Here is a 21,626-nt window from a genome sequence, read left to right on the forward strand (position 1 = left end):
TTTTGTCATTGATTTACATGTTATGACCCAGACCTAGGAATTCATTATAAAACATAGTGCGTGATCAGTGGATTGTTCTTTTGTTTAACAAGATGCCAAATGTTAAGTTGATGAAACAGCTTTCCAAAACAAAAAATAAATAAATCTTTCAATATGTAAAACTCCATAAAACAATTTTGAATGTTAAGAGTTGTGAAAATTACATGATCTAAGACCGTTATACAGTGTGTGCCAATATAAAGACTGTAAGTCTGTCCATCACAACCTTAAATTCGGTATGCTGTCAACCTGACTAAGGTGAATGACTTTGAATGTCTTGAAGGAATGCTTCATTCTGATTGGTCAGTTGTGAATTTCAGCACACTCATTCAGGCAACTGAAACCAAAACATACTATAGTAAGCTATTATATAAATATATTTAACACTATCATGACAGTTTGTAACTATTTTATGTTTTGGGCAAATTGGTGGCTAATTCATATGATAGCCTATTATTTGGAGCTTTCTTACAATCTGTCCATGCATGGACAGTTAGGTTTGGACCTTGACATTTGTTTTGTTCTTAAAATCATAAGTTTTTGTACAAATCACATCATACAAATATTATATCAAATTGTCCCCCGTTAAAATAGTTGCAAACCTTATTGGTTTGACATTTTAAATTAATGTTGTTTGTATATAACTAGGGTTGATGAAAGTGACTATTTTAAGCGGCCCCGATTTCTCATGAGACCGGACTCACTCTCTTGTTTCATACACATGCCACTGTCAATAGCTGCGAAAATGAAGAGGACTTCAGTATTAATATTAGGCCTACTGTAGCTAAAGTTGCAGTTTTGCATGTGGTTGCAAGGCCAGTTGTTTCATATTGTTTGGACTATTTTAGCAGAAAATATAAGATATGCATGCAGATTTTTTTATTCAAAGTCAGATCAGTATTTCATGTCTATGTAGCTACTGTATCTGCTGACTATATGGTGTTATGTAATATTGTTAATAATATGTTTAATCTTAAAGACAATTTTGCTTACTTTGGTATGATAAACAACACACAAAAATACTTAGACTAAGAGAACTAAGAAATCTTTTAAGCTACTGAGTCTAAAAATGGACGGGGACATCCCTCCTGCAGTAACTTCTCAGAACAAATAGCAGCCTATTGCATAGCTGCATGGGCCACCAATGACACAAACAAGACCTGACCTATGTCATTTTACATTTTGCTCTTTTCATCTTTAATCTAAGGTTTTGTTTTTTTTGTTTTTAGTTTTTTTAGAGACGTCACACGCAATAGCGTGTTTGCAGAAGGACGCCTTGAGGTTGCAGGGCGCTAAACCCCGGGTGGTCAAAACTCACTCATTTAAATAGTATTGCCGTGGCAAGAATAAGCACCCGCTTAACTGCTCCATCACGAGCTACAGGGAGCAGGTTGCCTGGGAAACGGCCGCATGGCAACAGGATCAGAGCCGGGGGGTTGTCTGCTGCTAGCTCTGCTCCCGTTTCCTCACTAGTCACTAGATGGTGTGCAAGCCACTGGAGAGTCGGCTTCCTCCCGCGGTCAGGTTCCGATCAAAACAAATCTGGGATACTACACGGAACGCCATTTCTCGGGGTTTTCGAAGAGGATTATTATATTTTCTTCCAGATATTTATATTTTTATTTTTGATAAGGGCGCGGATCGTGCTCCACTCGGCGGTGATGGACATAATGATTGCAGTGCAGGATGCGTGCGTCTCCGGTCAGTGGCTCACCGCTATAATTCTCAGTCTTTGCTGCTTTTTACCGTCGTGTTTGCCCGCTGGACAAACTGTGGACTATGCGTCCAGCGAGAGTGTGGTCAGCAGACAGGGAGACACCGCGCTGCTCAGGTAACGTAGGAGACTCAAGTCACTGTAGAAGTGTTGAAACTAAACTCGGCTGGCACCTGCATCAGTCGCTCTGCTCTCCGTTTTGTAAACAACGCGCGGCAGATCCCCCAGTGCCGACCCGTCACTTTTATTTGGGTCACAAGCCCTGCTGATTCCCATATAGACCAGAACAGTTTGGGACCATGCTGATTTTACCGACGTATTTTCGAGTTTTGGAGATGAACTGACTCTGTTATACATTTTTAAAGTCTAGGGTCCAGATAAGGGGTCTCTATATGGGGTTTCATAAGGAGCTGAGGAAGGGGGTAGACTTTTGTAAACCCCGCCAAGCGGAACACTTTGCACAATTACAATGAAGTCATTCATGATTCCCACCGTCAGAAAGAGCCCAACGAATGTATGAGTCCTGAAAAAAAATGAAAATATCAATAGATAGAAAAGTTGCTCACGATTATGTGCGGGATTAATGTGGAACTAGAGTCATGTTATAACAAAATTACAACCCATCCGCGTTTATTGAACCCCTTTTTTTCATGGGTGTGTCTGGCGGTATGCAAGTGTCTGATGCTTAGTTTTAGTTTTAATTTTATTTTTAAGTCTCACTAGTCCATTCTTGCCGTTTGCTGCTAGATGTTATACTCCCAAATTCTCCCTATTCATTTTTTTCTTCACAATTTCAGATATTGTCTTATTTCATCCCGGGGAGCCTATATTTTTCTTTTTTTAGACCTGATCCAAACAACGTTTATATATTAAATTCCATAAAAGATGTACTGGCAAAACAATTTAAAACATTATATGACATTTTAAATATTTGACCCCTCTTGCCAATTTAGCTTGTCCCCCTTTTCATTTCTAAATATATTTTAGCACAGGACATATACATTTCATTTTTTCCTTCAAAATTTCCAATATTGTCTTGTTTCATCCCGAGGAGCCTAAATTTTTCTTCTTTTAGACCTGATCCAAACAAGGTTTATCCCCCTTTTCATTTCTAAACATATTTTAGCACAGGACCGCTATGGTGGGAAGCTCGACTCATTTCATCGAGTCGGTTCTTTCGAGCAGTTCGTGTTAAAGAACCAGTTCAAAAACCCATTTAGCAATTCTTTTGCTCTTGTTTTCTTATTTTGTTATTCCCGTATATGTTTATTGTAGTGTCACATATTCTAGTGCAGTATGTTGTAGCCAAATAATTAAGTGATTTAGAATTGAAAACCAAATTAATTGTGTTTTATTAAATTACATTCATAAAGTTTATTACATCTCTGCATGCTTTAAAATAAAGTATTATTTATGAAAACAAACTGTAAAGCCAAATAACTAAGTGATTTCGAATTTAAAACCTAATTAATTGTGTTTTTTTAAATTACATTCATTAAGTTCATTACATCTCTGCCTGCTTTAAAAGAAAGTTTTATTTATGAAGACAAACTGTCAGCTGACGAATTAGACGTGTTCATGACAAATTTCATAGTTTAAATAGTCAGTGACTCATAAACTGCTCAGACTGATTAAGTCCGATTCGTGACCTAATAGACCTAAATAATTATGATCCATCACCCTTTGTTCACCCATTTTTGCCACAAAATTGTTTGCTCGGCTTAAGTGACAGTCAATTTATACCATTTGGTTATATTTAGCAGACTATTCAGACTTCAGTTATGCTCCTTGCTGTTTTTTTTCCCTAGAAAGCCTCGATTGTTATCTTAGATTTTTTCATATACCCACATAGGCTAAAATACACCATATAATGTTTTTTTCATATTGTTGTTACATTTTCAGAAATGAAGTTACTTATTGAAGTAATTTCAATATGACAACATTATTGTATCTCAAAAACTGTAATGGGAGGCTACTTTGCACTGTGAAAAGGGCTGTCATGAGTGTCCCAGATGACCAGAGAGTGTCAGTTTTGGTCTGTGAATGCTTCGAGCCAATACTTTAAACATGTTCCTCACCAGCGGCATCGTTTTATGGAGACATGGGTGGGAACCTGCTTTTTTTCTTCTCATGCCACACCTCTTACTGTCAGTGCTGATTAATCAGAAGGAGGTTAATGTGAGGTTTTCTCCTCTGTTTCATCTCTTCTGTTGTATTATTAACTACACCAACACTTTAACTATAGTGCTGTGCTCTCTAAAATAATAAATGGATGTGGTCGAATATATATATATATATATATATATATATATATATATATATATATATATATATATATTAGCTCGTCTTGTATTTTGCTTTATTTGTGAAATCGTGCTGTACTCAACACAAAATGATCACACATTTAAGCATGTAGGTATTGAAGAGAATGTTTATGATTTAAAATGTTAATCACTTCTTATCTATTCTTTCTTTATCCTTGGCGTTGTTGATCTCTTGAGCTGAAGAGCATGAACTATAATGGTTCTTGACTTTGTGCCAATAAGCCCACGTTAAATATTTGCAATTTGGGTGTAATATATTAAAGGGTATGATTCTGCTAAAAAGAACATTATTTTTGTGTATTTGATGTAATGAAATGTGTTTATGTGGTTTAAGGTTAAAAAACACATTATTTCCCACATACTGTACATTTTTGTTTCTCCTCTATGCCCCGCCTTCTGAAACGCGTCGATTTTCACAAGGCTCACCTCTCTGAAAAGTGAGGTGTGCTGTGATTGGTCAGCTATCCAGTGCGTTGTGATAGGCTGAATACCTTAAGCGTGTGACAGAAATGTTATGCCTCTTAACATATTGTGAGACCTTGTCCAGCCGGAGCGATGAGACAAAAACATAAAACCCATAATAAATTAGGGCTGGGCCTGGGTAAAAAAAAATTAATTTTCGATTAATAGTTTTTTAAAATGTGTTCGATTCAAAATCGATTCTCAAAGGCCATGAATCGATTATTTTTTCCATATTTATTTCTGCAAACATTGACCGCAAGATTAACGTTAATCTAATTACTAGTCTTCTCCACTAGATGTCACCCTCTTATATGCCTTGTGCGATGTTACCAAGGAGCGAGAGGCGAACCTGTCATTCATTCATTCACTGCTTAAAATGGCGGTTTCAGGTGCTTTGTCGATGTTGATGCCACCTTCACATAAAAATTCAGAGTTATGGAAGCATTTTAGATTTCGTAAGCAAGACGGCAACGATAGTGTTGTGAACAAGTACAAAGCATTTTTCATCTTGCATCAAAATTGTATTGTATTTATTTAACATATTTGTTATCATTTGAAAATTAGAGATGGGTTCTGTTTTAATTTACCCAAGTGAACCTAAAATGAAAAAGTTTAATATACAGGTTTGTGGCTCTTAATTTCTTTTTATTAATCACCCAATTGTAAACTTATGTTCACTGTTCTTTTTTATACATATAGTTTTTGTATTAAATCTTTATTCATTGACTTGAATCGAGAATCGAGTATAGAAAATTGAATCGAGAATCGAAATTTAAAATCGAATCGAGAATCGAAATCGAAAATCGAATCGAGAATCGAAATCGAAACGATTTGAGAGCTTGTGAATCGAAATTGAATCGATCTGGAACATCTGAATCAATACCCAGCCTAGGGCTGGGTACCGAACTCCGATGCCTTTATGATATTGAACGAAAGACTTCGATACTATGAGTATCGAAAAATTATTAACTTTCGGTGCCAAATTTCGGTTCCAAAAGTCAAGCGGCGTTTTTTTTTTTTTTTGCCGAACGACTGTGTCCGTGTGAGCTTGTAGCATGCGTGCATGTAAGGACCCAAATTCGCCGTGATTGGCTGTCCACCACCACGTGTCGTGACGGGACGGGGAGGATTTCTGAAAATACTCGCAGTCACACAATACAACTGTAGTTGTTTTTTCTCAAAACGTTTCCGGCTGCACTTTATTAAAGTCGATGCCGAGTCAGCGAAGTGCAACATATGCAATAAGAGTATTGCAACCAAAGCCGGTGTTAATGAAGCATTTGTTTGGATGAGTGCTTTCCCCTCCCTCCCGGTTTAGTTTGGTCTACTCTATTACGTATCTTGAAACACGCCCCCTTTCACGTCGTCTAAAAAACAGAGAGAGAGAGAAAGATTTATTCAGTATAGCGAATTTCTTTAAGCAGCAGTCCACTGTATACGTTCACTTAAAACATAACCGACTGTGTTTACGAGAATACTTGCAGAGACAATTATTTTGATATAACTGTGTGTGTGTGTTCATTCAGAAGTTACGATACTCGAAAGATGAATTCATTCTCTGTACGCACATTGTCTGAAATGCTGCTCACAGCGCGTGCTTTGAATGAGTGAGCACAAGCTCCGAATGCGCACAAATTGTTTAAAAAGCTTGAATCAGCAATATTTAGAAACAAATGCAAACGATCGGCTACGATCCGTTTCACCCCTTCAAGCGAGTGAACAACGCGAAGCAAGTGAAGTTAGGAATTTTACGTCACTATTCACGATAGCCCATCGGACTGGAAAACACATAGCCCCGGGACGTCAGGATAGCGATTTTGCAAGCCCTGCACCTCATATCTATCCAGTTCGTGAAACACTGGTTTCCACACTGGTTTCTAAAATAATAAATTATTATTTTAAAAGATTGACTCAAAAGAATAATCTGTTCACTAATCGGATAATGAACTTATACCAAGCCGATTATCTATTATTGAACATCTCGAATGAATAAAGACTTCAAGTTCATCTGTAAAGCACATAAAGCTATCGTTTGAGTTTATAAACTTCTATTTCTTGCATGACTCGTATGGATCTGCTAACTGAATGCAAAGTGTGAGTTCTAGAAGAATGTTTGTGTCTTGATGAGCATGTATCGCTCACTTGGAGTCGCTAAATGAACAGCTGTTGTTCTTTTTTTTTCAACGGAGGATCAGTTGCCCTATTGGTTAAAATCCCCAAACTGTTTACTTAAATATAAAATTAATAAATGACATAAAAACAGGGGCGTTTGCGTTATGATGTGGTGGGCTGCTGTGGGCCAGAAAGCCTGGGAAACTTTTTGGTCCCAGTCCGCCGCTGAATGGCACACCCCTATCCAAAAAAAAACAACCAGTTGTATTAATAATGTTATCCTGAGTGCGAAGTGTTACCAGAATTTGTTTTAATTAAGGTAAAAAATAAAAGTTTTGTGTTTAATGTATTTGTGCTGATGTTGTATCGAAACTGAGGTATCGAAATTGGAACCGGATCGAAAGATTTCGCCAAACAAAGTAGTTTCGCTTCCACATTGAAACACACAGCGTCTATACAACATGGCGGCAGCAACAACAATACTACAGGAGAATAAAAGGTATTCTTTCTTTGTGTGGACATCTGGGTGCCGTTATGCAAATCTTCCCACATAGTGACGTGGATATGTGGGGGCGTGTTAGAATGAGCTGTTTCAGGAGGGCGTGGACGAGTCTCAACTTTTATAAAGAATATCTCTTTGGAATTAATACTTTAATCTTTGGAACTCCACAGATCTTCTTTATTCACCAAGAGCATGTTACACTCCAAAGAAAAAAGAAAATTTGAAATCGCATCATATGACTCCTTTAACATATTTTATACTACAGATGTGATGTCTGTGGTTCATCTTAACATTATAATGTTAACATTATCACATTTTTCTTTAATTTTGTTCAAGAATAAATTCAATATTAAGTGGCCACCAAGGAGTCTAAATTCTGTGTGGTATCTTGTAAATATAGAGAGAATCCTGGATGTTATTATTGGTGATACAGAAAGCTATTAGAAAGCCAGGCATGAAGATAACATTATCTGACATTCACCAGCCATGAATACCAGAAGGCAAGATGTTATTCTATGTTAAAGCACTGCAGGAATGTACAGTAAATATGAAAGATTGTGGTTTACTTGTTACCCTAAAAAAAAAAAAAAAAAAAAAAAAAAAAAAAATTTCATTCAAATGTGTTCGCATAGATGTTTTCACGAGCTGGTGTGAATAAATATAGATTTAAACTCAAAGACACAGGAAATCTGCGCATTACCTGATATTTTATTCGAACCCAGAAGCGCTAAACAATCCTGCAGTGTGTTTTTCATTCATCATCGAAGCCGGAGCGCGCTCTTGCGCAGAAAGTCAAATCAGGAAACTCCTAATATGGGCAACAGCGTCCAGCTATCGCTATATGAAAGCAGTTGTTTTGACAGGAGAACTGAAACTTTTGGAAACACGAAGACATTAATATACGATTGCAACAATATATGTTTTTTTCAAGTCATCTCCAGCAGGTGATAAATACAGTATATAAACAAAACAGTACTAATTGACATAGATTTTTTACAGTAGAAACTATTCTGCCTTATTATGTGATAAATAAGTGTTTGTAGTATATAAAAAATATTATTATTTGTTAGTTTCAAGCAGTTATTCTAGCAAATTAAAAGCTAGAAATTAAAGATTTTTAAATTCCTATAGTATCCACTACCAGACAAGTCTTCACAAAGCCTGCATTTATTTGTTCCAAAGTACAGCAAAACAGTAAACTGAAATATTTTTACTAGACTATTTAAAATAACTGTTTTCTATTTGAATATATTTCAAAATGTTATTTATTGAGATTTTAAAGCTTGCTAATAAAAGTATTAATTTCTATCATTTCTTTTCCAAAAAATATATTTTTTGAATGACATACTCTACAATGTTGCAAAGGCTTTTTATTTCACATAAATGCTGATCTTTGGATCCTTCTGTTCATCAAAGAATGCTTAAAAAAATGTACTCATGTTTTAAATATTGATAATCAGCAAATCAGCATATCAGAATGATTTGATTTCTTAAGGATTTGACACTAGACTGGAGTAATGATGCTGAACATTCACCTTTGATAACAGGAATAAATTACATTTTAAAATATTTTCAAATAGAAAATAGTTATTTTAAATAGTAAAAACTTTTACAACTTTTGCTGTACTTTGAATCAAATAAATGCATGGCTTGATGAGCAGAAGAGACTTCTTTAAAAACATAAAACATCTTACTGTTCAAAAACTGTTGACTGGTAGGCTATAGGTTACAGAAATGTTCTATTGTAATGTTTTATATTATATTGTAATGTGTGTGTGTGTGTGTGTGTGTATATAATTTACGTCCCCCTCACTTCTGAAAAGATGGCTACGCCCCTGGTACTTGTAATAAGATTTAAAATAAGTAAATATTTTTTGATTACATAATATGTTTAACACAATATCAGTAACTATTTGTCATTTATTGATTACACCCTTATTTTATTTTATTTTACATTTTCCTTTTATAAAAAACCTATGATTATATAAGTTCAAAAAGTATTGTATTAATTGTTTTATTTTTATTTATTTATTTTTATTTTACATTTTTATGATTTAATTAATTATAAGCTTTCCATCAACTTATGAACCCCAGTTTGAAAAAAACATGATAGGGTGACGCTTAATGCACTTTTTGTTGTTGATGATAACAAATAGAATATATGGGGGGGGGGTTTTTCAGTTCTTTTCTGTGGCAATATAGTTGTATAATTGCAATATTTTAATAGAATATTCCTAAAGAAGCCCAATTTCAAGGTCATGGTCATGGGCCCGAGGTCATGAATCTCAGGATAAAATATGCAGATAAAACAATAATTATCATCAGATAATGGTTATAAGTAATTATACCTGAAGTAAGCACACAAACAAAATAAAACAAAACAGTACTGCCTTGAAGTATATGTAACCTCCTTTCTCCTCAACCTGTCACTGATTTTCATGGCTTTTGATGAAGCAGGCTTTCTAGATACCAGATAAGCTTCTTTGTCCCTCAGGTGCTAGATACCCAGTCTACTCTCAAACTGGAGAGCACACGGGCCTGTGCCGTTCACTTTAACAGTAATTCTATCATTAGCCTTCGCCACATTTACTGTTAATATTGAAGACTTATTTGTCATTGGCTCTACTATATGGTATTGAATTTATTATGAGTACAATAAAGTCCTCATTGAGAACACTAGAAACATCTGAACCATTTGTTAATATTTGGCTTAAGTGCTTCTAATATTCTTTGTGCAGCATTAAAAGGAAACTGTGTCTCAATTTATTTGTGCAGTGCATTGCCATGGCTGCAGGTTTTTAAATGGAGTCATGTAAGCAAGCCTTTAATTAGTCCCTGTCATTTGCATAATGAATCAATGTGTGTGGATTGCACGTGGCTGTTAATGCAAAGTAGAGCCAAGTAATTGGAGGGACCGCATTGGTAATTATTAGTGTATGGAATATAAAGCAGTGAAGCAGATCAATAGCATTTAGGCTTTCTTTCCCCTTCCTAGAACTTAATGTGACGTATCACTATGTTGGCAAACAAAGAAATCAAAAAACTGCTTGATGTAAGGCAATGTTGACAGCAGTTTCACTTGTATATGAATAAAAATAATATTCTAGAATCTAGATAATTGGGATATTTTATGAGGATTATTTATTTAACATAGATACTTCAGCTTCCAAATTGTGTACTGACATGTTTATTTATTTATTCCCTGCCATTGGAAGCATAACATTCTCATATATAGCTTGTTAGTCCAGTGCAAATTAATTTTGTGTATTTGGCTTTGTTTTTATTGCTTTTATTCAAATCTATTTCCAGTGTATTCAAGGTAAACATTGTCATGTGTAAACCTCATCATGTGTGTTTCCTGCAAACTAAGCTCCTAAAAGTTCCTGAAGAGATCAAACTTCTTAGACAGATTAAAAGATTTTGCTTTCAAATATTTTAAATGTCTTATTGCGTGCTGATAGGCTTCTGCTAAGAAATTTGGCAAGGCTTCACTCTGACTGAGTCTGGTAGTTTTCACCATTTTGAATGCCCATTGAGCACATTTGAGTTACATAACAGGCCCAGTTTTCCGGCTGGATGGCAGTTGCAGTTTTACTTCGCTGTTTGTTAGTGTCTGAAAAACAATGGGCAGTATCATGTTGACAACATTAGATCTTTCAGAAACTATTTTTTAAGTTTGAAATGAGAATGTATATATATAGTATATAATGCATACTGTATTACTTGCACTCTAAATAAATGTTTGGTTTGCATCAATCTTTTTGATTTATGACAGCTTATAATAAAATTATGTTCAGCCAGCAAACTAGCTTTAGTTAGAGACTTAATTGGTAGAATAAACAACCCTTTGCAAAAAAAGTTAAGTTGTTCCAATTAATTGAGTTCTTATTTAACATGTAAATATAATAAACAAGCAAGATTACTTTGTAAATTAAATGGATAGTATCCATTCCAATGCAAAGCATGCTGAGAACTAGAAATCCGAAGCCCAATTTTCTAAGTAATCAAGACAATTTCATTTAAAAAAATTTGCGTACTGTTCTCTGAGGTCCACTTTATAAATTATGTTATAAAGATGTATACATCCATAAACATCTCAATTTAGAAGTAGGGCCAATAGGCTGTTTTAAACCAACTCAGCAGAACACGTTTGAATAGGCGTGGCAGATTGTTGACTCGGAAGTAAACGCCCACTGTTATGATTGGCTAACATGTTTGACAGCCTACATCCTTCATATATGGACGCTGCTGTGGTTTACATTAAAAATGCATGAATGCTCAGTACATATCAAATGATCTGTAATAACAGACAAAGCAATCGTGACCACATATTAAAAAAAAAACACTTGTGTGATGTGACATTACTGTCTTTTACAGTAGTTTCAATCTTTCTGAAAATCCTGCATAGAATTGTGCCGTGTTTGGAAACAAATCTGAAAAGTGAAGTGAATAGTCTCGAACATTAAAAATAAAGTTCAACACTCTTTCCTAATGTTGGGACCACACTATACACTATTACACTATATACTTGAATCGGTGGGCGGGGCTAAACAGGCAGCGACACAGAAGCAGGTGTTGATCTTCTTCTGCAGAGGCGGTGATTAGCCACACTAGTACATCACAAAGTGGCACATTCCACAACCTGTCAGACTGACTTCAATATAAGCTGTTTTGACTTGTGAAATTTACAGAATGTTTTTAATAGTACAATAACCTCTTTCAGAATTTATCAAGAGAATTTTGAGTTCTCAGTCCAATGACCCCTTTAAATAAATAAAATAACACAGAATATATGCACATACTGATTATAATGGCAACAAAACTCATGAAAATAAACTTTGTAACCTAAGGCATCTAATTAATTAATACATTTACATTTTTAACTTGCAAGATGTGGTAGTAGGTCCCCTGAATTTTCTTTTTAGAGTGTTGATCTTCTGAGATAAAAACATAATTAGCACATGATTCAAACTAATCAAACAAGCTAAAAAGTAGATGATGTTATGCCCCATTTATGGCCGCGATGTGATTTTTGTCCTTCGGGACTCATTATGTGCAAAAACATCTATTTCATCATTTCAAGCAAAGTTCTACCTAACTAGACTTTAAATGAACTGTCACCCGCAAGCTTTATCAAAACAAGAAAATGAAAAACGAATGAGAAATGAACTTGTCTCAAAAGTTGCATGCCTGACAGGTTTATTCAACAGCCTCTGCAAAATGAGTGACACCTTACCAGCTTGACAGTTCTGGATGTTCATAAATTGAACCAATTCTGGGAAGTTATCAGTGGCTAATTTAGTGGACCACAGTCTAAGAGAAAGAATTTGCAAGGTTGTCCAATTAGCAATGAAGAGTGTTGGGTTGTGAGTGCATGTCAGCAGGGGAGAGAGGGCCAGTGGAGGCGTGTCATCAATCATCTCAACCGCCTTGCCTCTCCATTCTTGGCAGACTGGAGGCCCTGCTCAGACTGGGAATGCCACACCATCATCACAGACTGTCAGATGCTAAGATGCCCGTCATTTCTTCTGAACATTGTTTCATATTTTGCATATCTCGCTTTGTGCTTAATAGGTCGCATAATGCCAGATTTTCCATTTGTCAGAACTATAGAGGACTAGCATTACGGCACAATATTAGCTGAAGTGAGCTTATGTATGAAATGAAAGTAGTTGCCTCTTGAGAGAAGGCAGCGCTTGGTTTCCTTCGAGAACATGAGAGTTTTAATTGCAGCTGTCAAAAAAACCCAACAAACATGAACAATGGCGTTTAATTTGTACCAACTCACTACTTTTTACTTTTAGACCACCCAACTTTTCTTTGTTGCTAATTCTCTGATGCTTTAAAGGTGTCTGGTATTCTAAAATCAAATGTTTTAAAAGGCCATTAATGAAATTGTGGTAAAAGCAGAGGACTCAATCTGCAATTATTAAAGTGCTGTGCTGAGCTGAGAATATGTTTTAGCCAGAAGAACAAACTCACAATGCTTGACATTGTTCACACATTGTGGATAGGCTTGTATAATTGTGCCAGTTGGATAGCGCTTGCATGCTACATACATTTATCAGATAATTGGATAGTTCACCCAAAAAAAGAAAAGTCTGTCATGATTTACTCACCTGTATGTCGTTCCAAATTATAAGACTTTTTTTCTTCTTCTGTGGAACACCCCTTTTTGTCCATACAATGGAAGTCAATGTGGTCCAAAACAACATTGATTTCATCCCACGGACTTGTATTGTGTGTCATCCAGTGGTGAACGAAGTACACAAATCAAGTACTTGAGTAAAAGTACAGATACGTATAGTAAAATATTACTCCAGTAAAAGTACTCCTTTTCCAATGTTACTCAAGTGAAAGTATAAAAGTACTCGATTTTTTATGTACTTAAGTAAAAAAGTACTGAAAGATAGATGTTTGCAATTTTATATAGGCTACTTAATTTAATTTTATATTAGCACCGATTTTTTTTAATAATGTTTAATAATTTTCATAATGTTTTTTTCCTTCTCAAATCTTGTCTGTGGTGTAAAAACACCCCTGGCCAAACGGGGTGCATCTCTTCCAAGTTTGATAATTACTAGGGCCGGGACTTTAACGCGTTAATTGAGATTAATTAATTAAACAAAAAATAACGCGTTAACTAAGATTAATTAATTACAGTAAAATAAAACTTAAAAATAAACTTATTTTTGCACCGCGGAACGTTTCTCACTGGATGAGTTTCGGCGGGACCGATTATACTGGAGCACCAACTAGCGTTCGCATATCATCGCAGCAGCACATCGAGCCTCAAGTATCACCTAAACGCAAAACATATAGCAGCTAGCGTGGACTTTACATTTTATGTTGAACTATGTATTATTTTGTTGGTGCAACAGTTTATGTTGAACTCTTTATTGTTTTGGCCAAGGTTGTTGAGAGTTGGACTTAGTATGTTATGGCCTCTGAAGCAACAGAGAGATGTTTTCTAATAGTCAGTGTTTCCAATGTTCTGAATGTAATTGACAGTATTGTGTTTTACTTAAAAAAAAAAACACTTTACATAAGGTTCCAGCACCTATAAGCTTCCTGAATTTCTGAAATGTACTATTTCTAAATTGTTTCTAAATATGCTATTGCTACACTTCATGGCAAAAATTGCACTGGTCTGCTAGACTTGGTTGAACAAAAATAAACAATATTTTGTTGCTTAAGCTTATGTATTCAGTCATTATTCAATGGTATACTATAAATCCATGTGAAAAAAAATTACTTCTCACTGTTCTCAGGTCAAATATTTATATGCGATTAAAATGCGATTAATTTTGATTAATTAATTACAAAGCCTCTAATTAATTAGATTAATTTTTTTAATTGAGTCCCGGCCTTATATAATTACTATAATTACTATAGTTACCATCTTATGAACATCACATCACACACACACACACACAGATTTACACACACGGATTTAGTTCCCATACAACTGACAATTTTGACCTAAATATTATTTTCAGTGACAATAATTAATCCTAAATTTCGAAATGAATAACTTACTTTTAGCAACATCGCACGTGGCTCACAAGATCTACTTCTGGAGACTCGCACTAAACGGTTGATTTGAATCAGTGAGTGGTCGACTCCAGAACAGCTGCAATCGGATAATTTGAATTCATAAACGAATCGTTTGGTGTGATTTGCGATCAGATTTAAACGTTTATTTTGAAAAGACTCAGTTCGTTCATGATGAATCAGACACAGCTTCTGCGTGTCAGAGCACGTGATATATTATAGGGAGTAACGATATGTTTTATGAAATGTAGTGAAGTTAAAAGTAAGATTTTATGCTTTGGAATGTAGTGAAGTAAAAGTAAAAGTTACTCAAAATAAAACTACTCCAGTAAAGTACAGATACTTGAAAAATGTACTTAAGTAGAGTAACGAAGGAAAGCTACTCCGTTACTGTCCACCACTGGTGTCATCTTATTTATGCCGAAGAATAAGAGTGTCGTACAAGTTTGGCTCATCATGAAGGTGAGTAAATAATGACGATTTTTATCTTTGAGTGTACTGTCCCTTGTTGTGTAAACGCCTACCAAAGTGTTTGAACTAGTGTTAGATAGCAGAGGCTATCTAGTGCATGTCCATAGGGTGTGTTGCCGTGGTTACCATGGCCGGGTGTCTCTTTCTGTATCGGGAACACAAGAGCAAAACCAGTGAGAGTCTGTAATATACATCATGTTGTTCACTGTTTTTTAAAGACATCTTAGCATGGACGCATTTTAACAAATCTTCCATTGATTCAGCCTCCCTGCTCTGCAGCATTTCAATTTTCCCCTATTGCAGCATCACAGCACCTATCATAGTCCCTTTAAAGAAAATGGTCCCCCCTGTTGACTCTCATCTAGTATTGAAATGCTCTGCAATTGTTTCTCTATTTGACTGTCAGCATGGTGGAATATTTTCCACTCTTCTCTGGCACTATGCTGTTACAGCGTAAGCCGGGTTGTTGTTGAAATGCTTTTGTATTTGAACGCATTAATGTTTTAATCACACTGATTACATTTTAGTGTTGCTAATCCCTTTGCTCTGTAGCGGAATCTGATTAAAGCGTTCTCACATGCACTAGTTTCTCGATGAATGTAAGTGTGCTTTCAAATCTCAGTTATGAATCAAAGATCTTTGTGGGACGGACATACTATAAGCTGGGCGTAATCTCTGCCAAATGGTCTCAGAGAAAGCTTACCCAAGGAGGTTCAGTCCCTGCCAAAAATGCAGGGAATGTGAGGGAAGAACGCTCATTAAACTACCTTATTCTTCTACCCTCCATCCCAGTCAAATTAAGGGTTCTTAAAACACACGCCTTCATGTCATACGTCTTCTTCCTGCTATAAATGGCAGCCTAGTAAATTATTTTCTGTTTGTAGTTTGTTATGTCATGATATATCAGCGAGGCTGTTTTTTCTGAAAGTAAGCACGTTCAATACTGGCATGGAAACCACAAAGAACGAGTTTCCTTCACTCCTTGCGTCTTCTTTTGAGGTCCTGAGATGATATCTTCCAGCGCAAAGAAAACATCGGGTGAATGATCGAGTTTTTCTGTAGCCTAGTTCTTCCACTACATTAAGTGGCAAAGGGTATGATGGCTTGCAAGAAATATGTCACTTAAGGAAGACAGTGAGCAGAATTAGGTCATTCAAAATCTGGCAGGGTCCCAGCGGACCCTCACTCATATAATTTATCCAGTATTTGTTGTAGGAATTAGAATTGAAGTTGTGAGACACTTTGCTGATTTATTCACATACTATTCGTCTCAACAGGGTTTGAGTTTTAGTACAACAGCTGAAAGCTCCTTGTTCACATGCTGTTTTCATGTTTGATTCAATTCAGTGATATTTGTATGGGGCTTGTCATAATTCAAACCATTCCAAAGCAGCTTTACAAAGAATTCAATTCAAATCATCCTGGACGGAACCATTTGTGTATAATTATCGTAATGATAGCTTTTATAATAGCTTTTTGGGGTATAATTATAAAGCCTAATAGAGTGGCATCAAAGTATTTAGCTGCATATACGGAACAATATATGGATTTCAATATAAGCCAAGAAGAGACAGTTTTTTTTTACTTTTAATGCTGATTAAAAGTGCATTTAAATCATTGCAATATTCAAAATTGGTTGGATGGGTTGATACTACTGTGCTGTATGTCCCCATATATGCCTGTGTAATTTAGATATACTTAAATATTAAAAGTTTATTAAAAAGAATCTCTTATTTATCTGTATTTTATTTATTTAATAGCTTTTATGAATCTTTTTCTATGAACTTGTTGTTCCTGTCCTTTTATTCATCCTGTTATTTGTCTTAAATTATCTGTTAATTAAGGTATAGTTAATACAGTTTAAGTGGCTAAGCTATTTATGAAAGTCTGGTATACAATTTTATAGATATACTCACTAAAATTGTTACACAAGTCACCCAGCCCTAATGATTAAAGAGAATAGATTCTCACCATGTAATGAACAGTAGTTGGTATTTGTCTGGCAACAATCATAAACTACTGAGAAATAGTGACATATAATTGATGATTGATGATAAATGATTTTAGCAAATTTTTTGATTTAATGAAAATAAGGCTCACTGTGATGCCCTGCTCCCTAAATTACATATAAAATAAATAAAACACAGAATACATGATTAGAATCAAGTAAAATTGTAAGTCTAGGTACAATCAGAAGAGTCTCGTTGACAGGAGAGGTATTATCCAACAAAAGCTTCTTAGGTGAGCAGAATCCAAACATCATATAAATTCAAATGGAAACTTTAAATTTGTCCTTTGAGAGGTAACACTGTAATAACCATAACTATTAGTTGTCTGATGCTTTGGACTGGAGCACAGATGGCTAGGGGAGGCTGAGATCCCTAGTGGATTATTTGATGTATTTTTGCCGGTTTTGAATGGGTAATTTTGACACAGGAGATACAGTGTTCATTTGAAATAGCAGATGTTGGGATAATATTGTGCATGCATGTGAGAGTGTGTATGTGTGTATGAGAGATAGAGGTAAATGGTAGTTAGTTGCAACATAATGTGCATTTTTGTTCATTTATTAAAACAGTTTTTTTTTAAAAAAACTCTGTCCTTTAGAAATCACGACCTATGTGACCTTAGGCAGCATTTTTATAGTGTCCCCACATTCAGTCATCTTTATTAGTTTTGGCCATTGTTTGGCATTTGTCAGCCAAAAGCTTCAGTTTCCATGTCCATCATTTCTCATCACTAAAAGCACTTACGGGAATGTCGCCAGTTGATTTTCAACACAGTAGAGACAATATTATAGCTTGGCTATGACATTTACTCTGGTGTTGAGAACTTGTGGCACCTTGTGAGACAAGATTTATTGGCTGGGATCGACTTAATCTTATTTTAATCCTCAGGTCTTCACAAAAGAGTAGCTCTCTTGCTTTAGCTCTTTGGCACACGTAAAATCAACAGTGGGGTCAACATTACGCAGGCACACATGTCTTATGAAAGAAAAAAAAAGATAGAGAAAAAATTGTGTGGGAAAAGGCTCCTTTGGGGATTGAGGAGGATGCTGCAATCCCAGTGACATTCTGTTCTTGGATCTCTCTGATATTCAGTTTAAACATCTTCTGTTATAGGATTTGCTCTAGTAATGCAATTTTCATGTATGTAGTATGTAGGTGTTCTGCTGATGTTGAAGTCAACATGAAATCTAAATTGACCCTATTTACTTGTTCCTGTTCTTATTCTGCGCAGCACATCTTTGCATGCTATTGTCTCTCAAATCTTTAATCAAAATGTAATAACTTGCTCCGTCTCTGAAACAACTTCTCATTTTGCCTAACATCGTCTTGATCAGTGGGGGAAAAAAGCCAAACATGCTTCGAATACTGTATGCTGTTAGCTGCATCCACTGTATGAAACTAGCATAGCGAGCACAGAGAAAGCTGGAAGGTGCATTTTCAGCTGTTTCCTTCCCAAAATCCTGTGCACTATTCCTATTCCCAAACTACCCTGGTTGTGTGCCTGCTGGCTTGAATCGTTCTGCTTTGAAGAAGGAAGAATATCTGTGAGGTTGTGGTTCAGTTTGAGGCATTTCAAATGCCTCCACAATTTGATCATAAAATGGGGTTTGCAGGAATTTTTCAAGCATTAAAAAGGTTTTAGTAAAAAATATGTAGATAAAATTGCTGTTTACTTTTTAATTCCTAGTGCATGCTACATGTAATAATACAATTTAAAATAGCTGCTCTATTTTAATACATTAAAATATAATTTATTCCTGTGATGGGCTGGCAAACTGAATTATCAGCAGATTTGGTCCTCAAGGAACTCTTCTTACTCTCAATGTTTTTGTGGAAAGGGTCATACAGTGCAGTGACCATTTTAAGGACTTAGTACACATTCAGTGTGTTTAACGCACCTTGGCACAGTTCTTTAGATGCCTCAAATCCAAAAAACGTACACTTCCAGCCAAAACAAGAAAAAAGCCTCCTGCTTTTTAGAAATCATGTTTTGAATCAGAAAATACCAGATGAAGACCTAATCAGTGTTGCACAATGTGGAAAGCCTCTATGGATTCTAAAAGAGATCATGAGAGGAAAAATCCCACCATGAGTGTGAAGAGGTTTGCCCTTATGAGCTTCACAGAGCAGTGCTTTGAAGGGATGAATAACGATGATTGAGGGAAATTTTGGAGGAAGAGAAAGAACAAACATGACTTGATTATGGTCTCTTCTCTCTGCTGTTTTCAGGCTTTGAGAGTTAGATGCTTATTTCAATTCTGAAATCCTGAAAATACATATTTGGATGTGAAATACATGCTGCAGTGTTTGTTTTTGTTTTTTTTGGGTAGGAGAGAGTTGGCAAGATATGTCAGGAAGTAAGATGGCATTTCTGCCATATAGCTGCCTGTGATTTGAGAGATGATCATGAGAAAATAGATATTTTTAAGAAAAGCGGTGCACATTCTCTAATGGTAAGGTGTCAAATCAAATATATGTCTATATATATCATACATATTGCAAATGTAAAACTAGGCTAAATCCTGTCCCCACTGACTTCCATCATGGGGGGGGGGACTACTATAGAAATCAGAGGGACCAAGAAACTGTTTGGTTGGCCACTAATGAATGATGGTGAAAACACAGACAGTCCTACAAGTCCCACAGTCCTAAGTCAAGGGGTTTAAAGAATAGCACATGCTAGTAGGCACATGCACCTTTGCACCTGTTCCTTACAGGCAGTACAAAGGAAATATAGCACATGTGGAGGTCTTTCTTTCACAGTAGCTTACATCTCAGTAGGAAGCACTTAAGCCTTTGTGAGAGTTATTGTGAGGTATGTCCAAATAGATCTCTGTGGTGTATGACACCAGCCATCCTGCTGTTTCAGGGGTTAGAAATGGTGATGAAACCTTCAGTGTCAGTGATGTACAGCTTTCTACCAGTTTAGCTTAAAAAAAAATCAGATTTTTTTATAACATACTAAAAAGTATATCCTAAAGTCATTCCAAACCTATGTGACTGTTAAACAGTTTTGGTTCAATTGACTTCTATTGTATTCACAATAACACAAACATACATTTTTCCAAATGTCTTAGTTTTGGGATCAATTCTCACTATTAACTATGACTTTCTCCTCAACTCCTAATTTGCTCAAGGAAATTATATTAAAAAAGCATTAAACAAAAGCATTAAACATTTCAAAGGAATAATTTTGGCTTTTGTAGGACAGAGTTGAGCATTAACATTTGCAAAAACTTAAGAATGTACTTCCATATTCTGCAGTTGTAGTTTGGTTGAATACATAATTTGAAGTCATGGTTATATATGTGTGTTTATTTACCACAAGTATTTATTTAGATAATTATTTATTTAAGTGTAAAAACAGTTACAACATCTAATATCTCTTGTGACATTAATGTTAATGTGAGGAGTATATCATCTCTTTTGCCTTTAATTAGTTATGCTTATGAATGTAGGCCTACATAAGTTATACTCTGTTATCTGTCATTTAAATTCAGGATGTGGCATGCATAAACTGAACTGCACAAATTATGACATAGCACTAATATTTCAGATAGTTTGTCATACTATTCAGATTGAAGATGTTACTAACAGTACTAATAATTCATGTTCTGATATGGATTTACAAAGTTGTCTGCAACATGCAATTTGAGATGATGAAATGTTTTTAATCTAAAAGGTTGTATTCTAGAAGCATCAATACATTTTTAATAAGATCTGCTCTAAATCACATTCTCAAGTGGGCCGTTCTCATGCATAATGGTAAATCAACTGCATCGTTTTAAATCTTGTCTCATTCTGTGTACAGTTTTTGACAAGCCCTAGAGAAACTAAGTTAAATCCTGTTTCATAACATTATTATTATTTTTATTTTTTTTGGCTGGGGGTGGGTGGGGGGTGTAGCATGAGAACATGTCAAGCACATTTCCAAAAGATCCAGTCGACATTGAGAATGTGAGTTGCAATGTACCGACGGGTATGTTGACTCCCGTTTCACCTCTAACCTCAAGAGCATCCTGTGTGAATAACTCTCAGCATGGACACCGTACTCCATTGCTGACACCTGATACCAGATTAAAGTTCCAAGCCATCTTTTTTGTTAGTTTGCTTGGTTTGCTGAAGTCTTGTTTTGAGGTCAGAACTGTCATTTTGAAGACGTCTCGTTTAAATGAATACAGAAGACAGAAATCCAGGAAAGAAAGGCAAATCGGCATAACCTTGAAACAAATCAAATCAAAAACATGGTTTTTGAGGAAGAGGGCTTGCCATGCAACCTGTCCATGTTGGTGTCTGCATAATTTGGCTTCAACAAAGTGACGGAAGGATTTGCACAAAAATTCTTTGGAGTTTAATTGGGCCGCATGGCTTTTAATGCCAACAACAAAGGAAATGGAAAGTGTTTTTTGCTTTCATTTTTTTTTAAATGTTGATAAGTC

General features: G+C 35.6%; 1 protein-coding gene across 3 annotated transcripts in view; it reads left to right on the forward strand.

The window, feature by feature from the left end:
- Window positions 1–1,503: 1,503 nt before the first annotated feature.
- Window positions 1,504–21,626, forward strand: part of LOC128015698 (neuronal growth regulator 1-like) — a 109,455-nt gene continuing 89,332 nt past the window's right edge. Inside the window, exon 1 of one of the 3 annotated variants that reach the window (XM_052599749.1) lies at window positions 1,504–1,870. In XM_052599749.1, coding sequence (XP_052455709.1) covers window positions 1,701–1,870 — 170 coding nt within the window. In that variant the 5' untranslated portion in view covers window positions 1,504–1,700. The remainder of the gene's footprint in view (window positions 1,871–21,626) is intronic. The other 2 variants (XM_052599750.1, XM_052599752.1) reach the window with 2 other exon arrangements.

This window comes from Carassius gibelio, chromosome A6, assembly GCF_023724105.1.
Source record: "Carassius gibelio isolate Cgi1373 ecotype wild population from Czech Republic chromosome A6, carGib1.2-hapl.c, whole genome shotgun sequence".
Lineage (NCBI taxonomy): Eukaryota > Metazoa > Chordata > Actinopteri > Cypriniformes > Cyprinidae > Carassius > Carassius gibelio.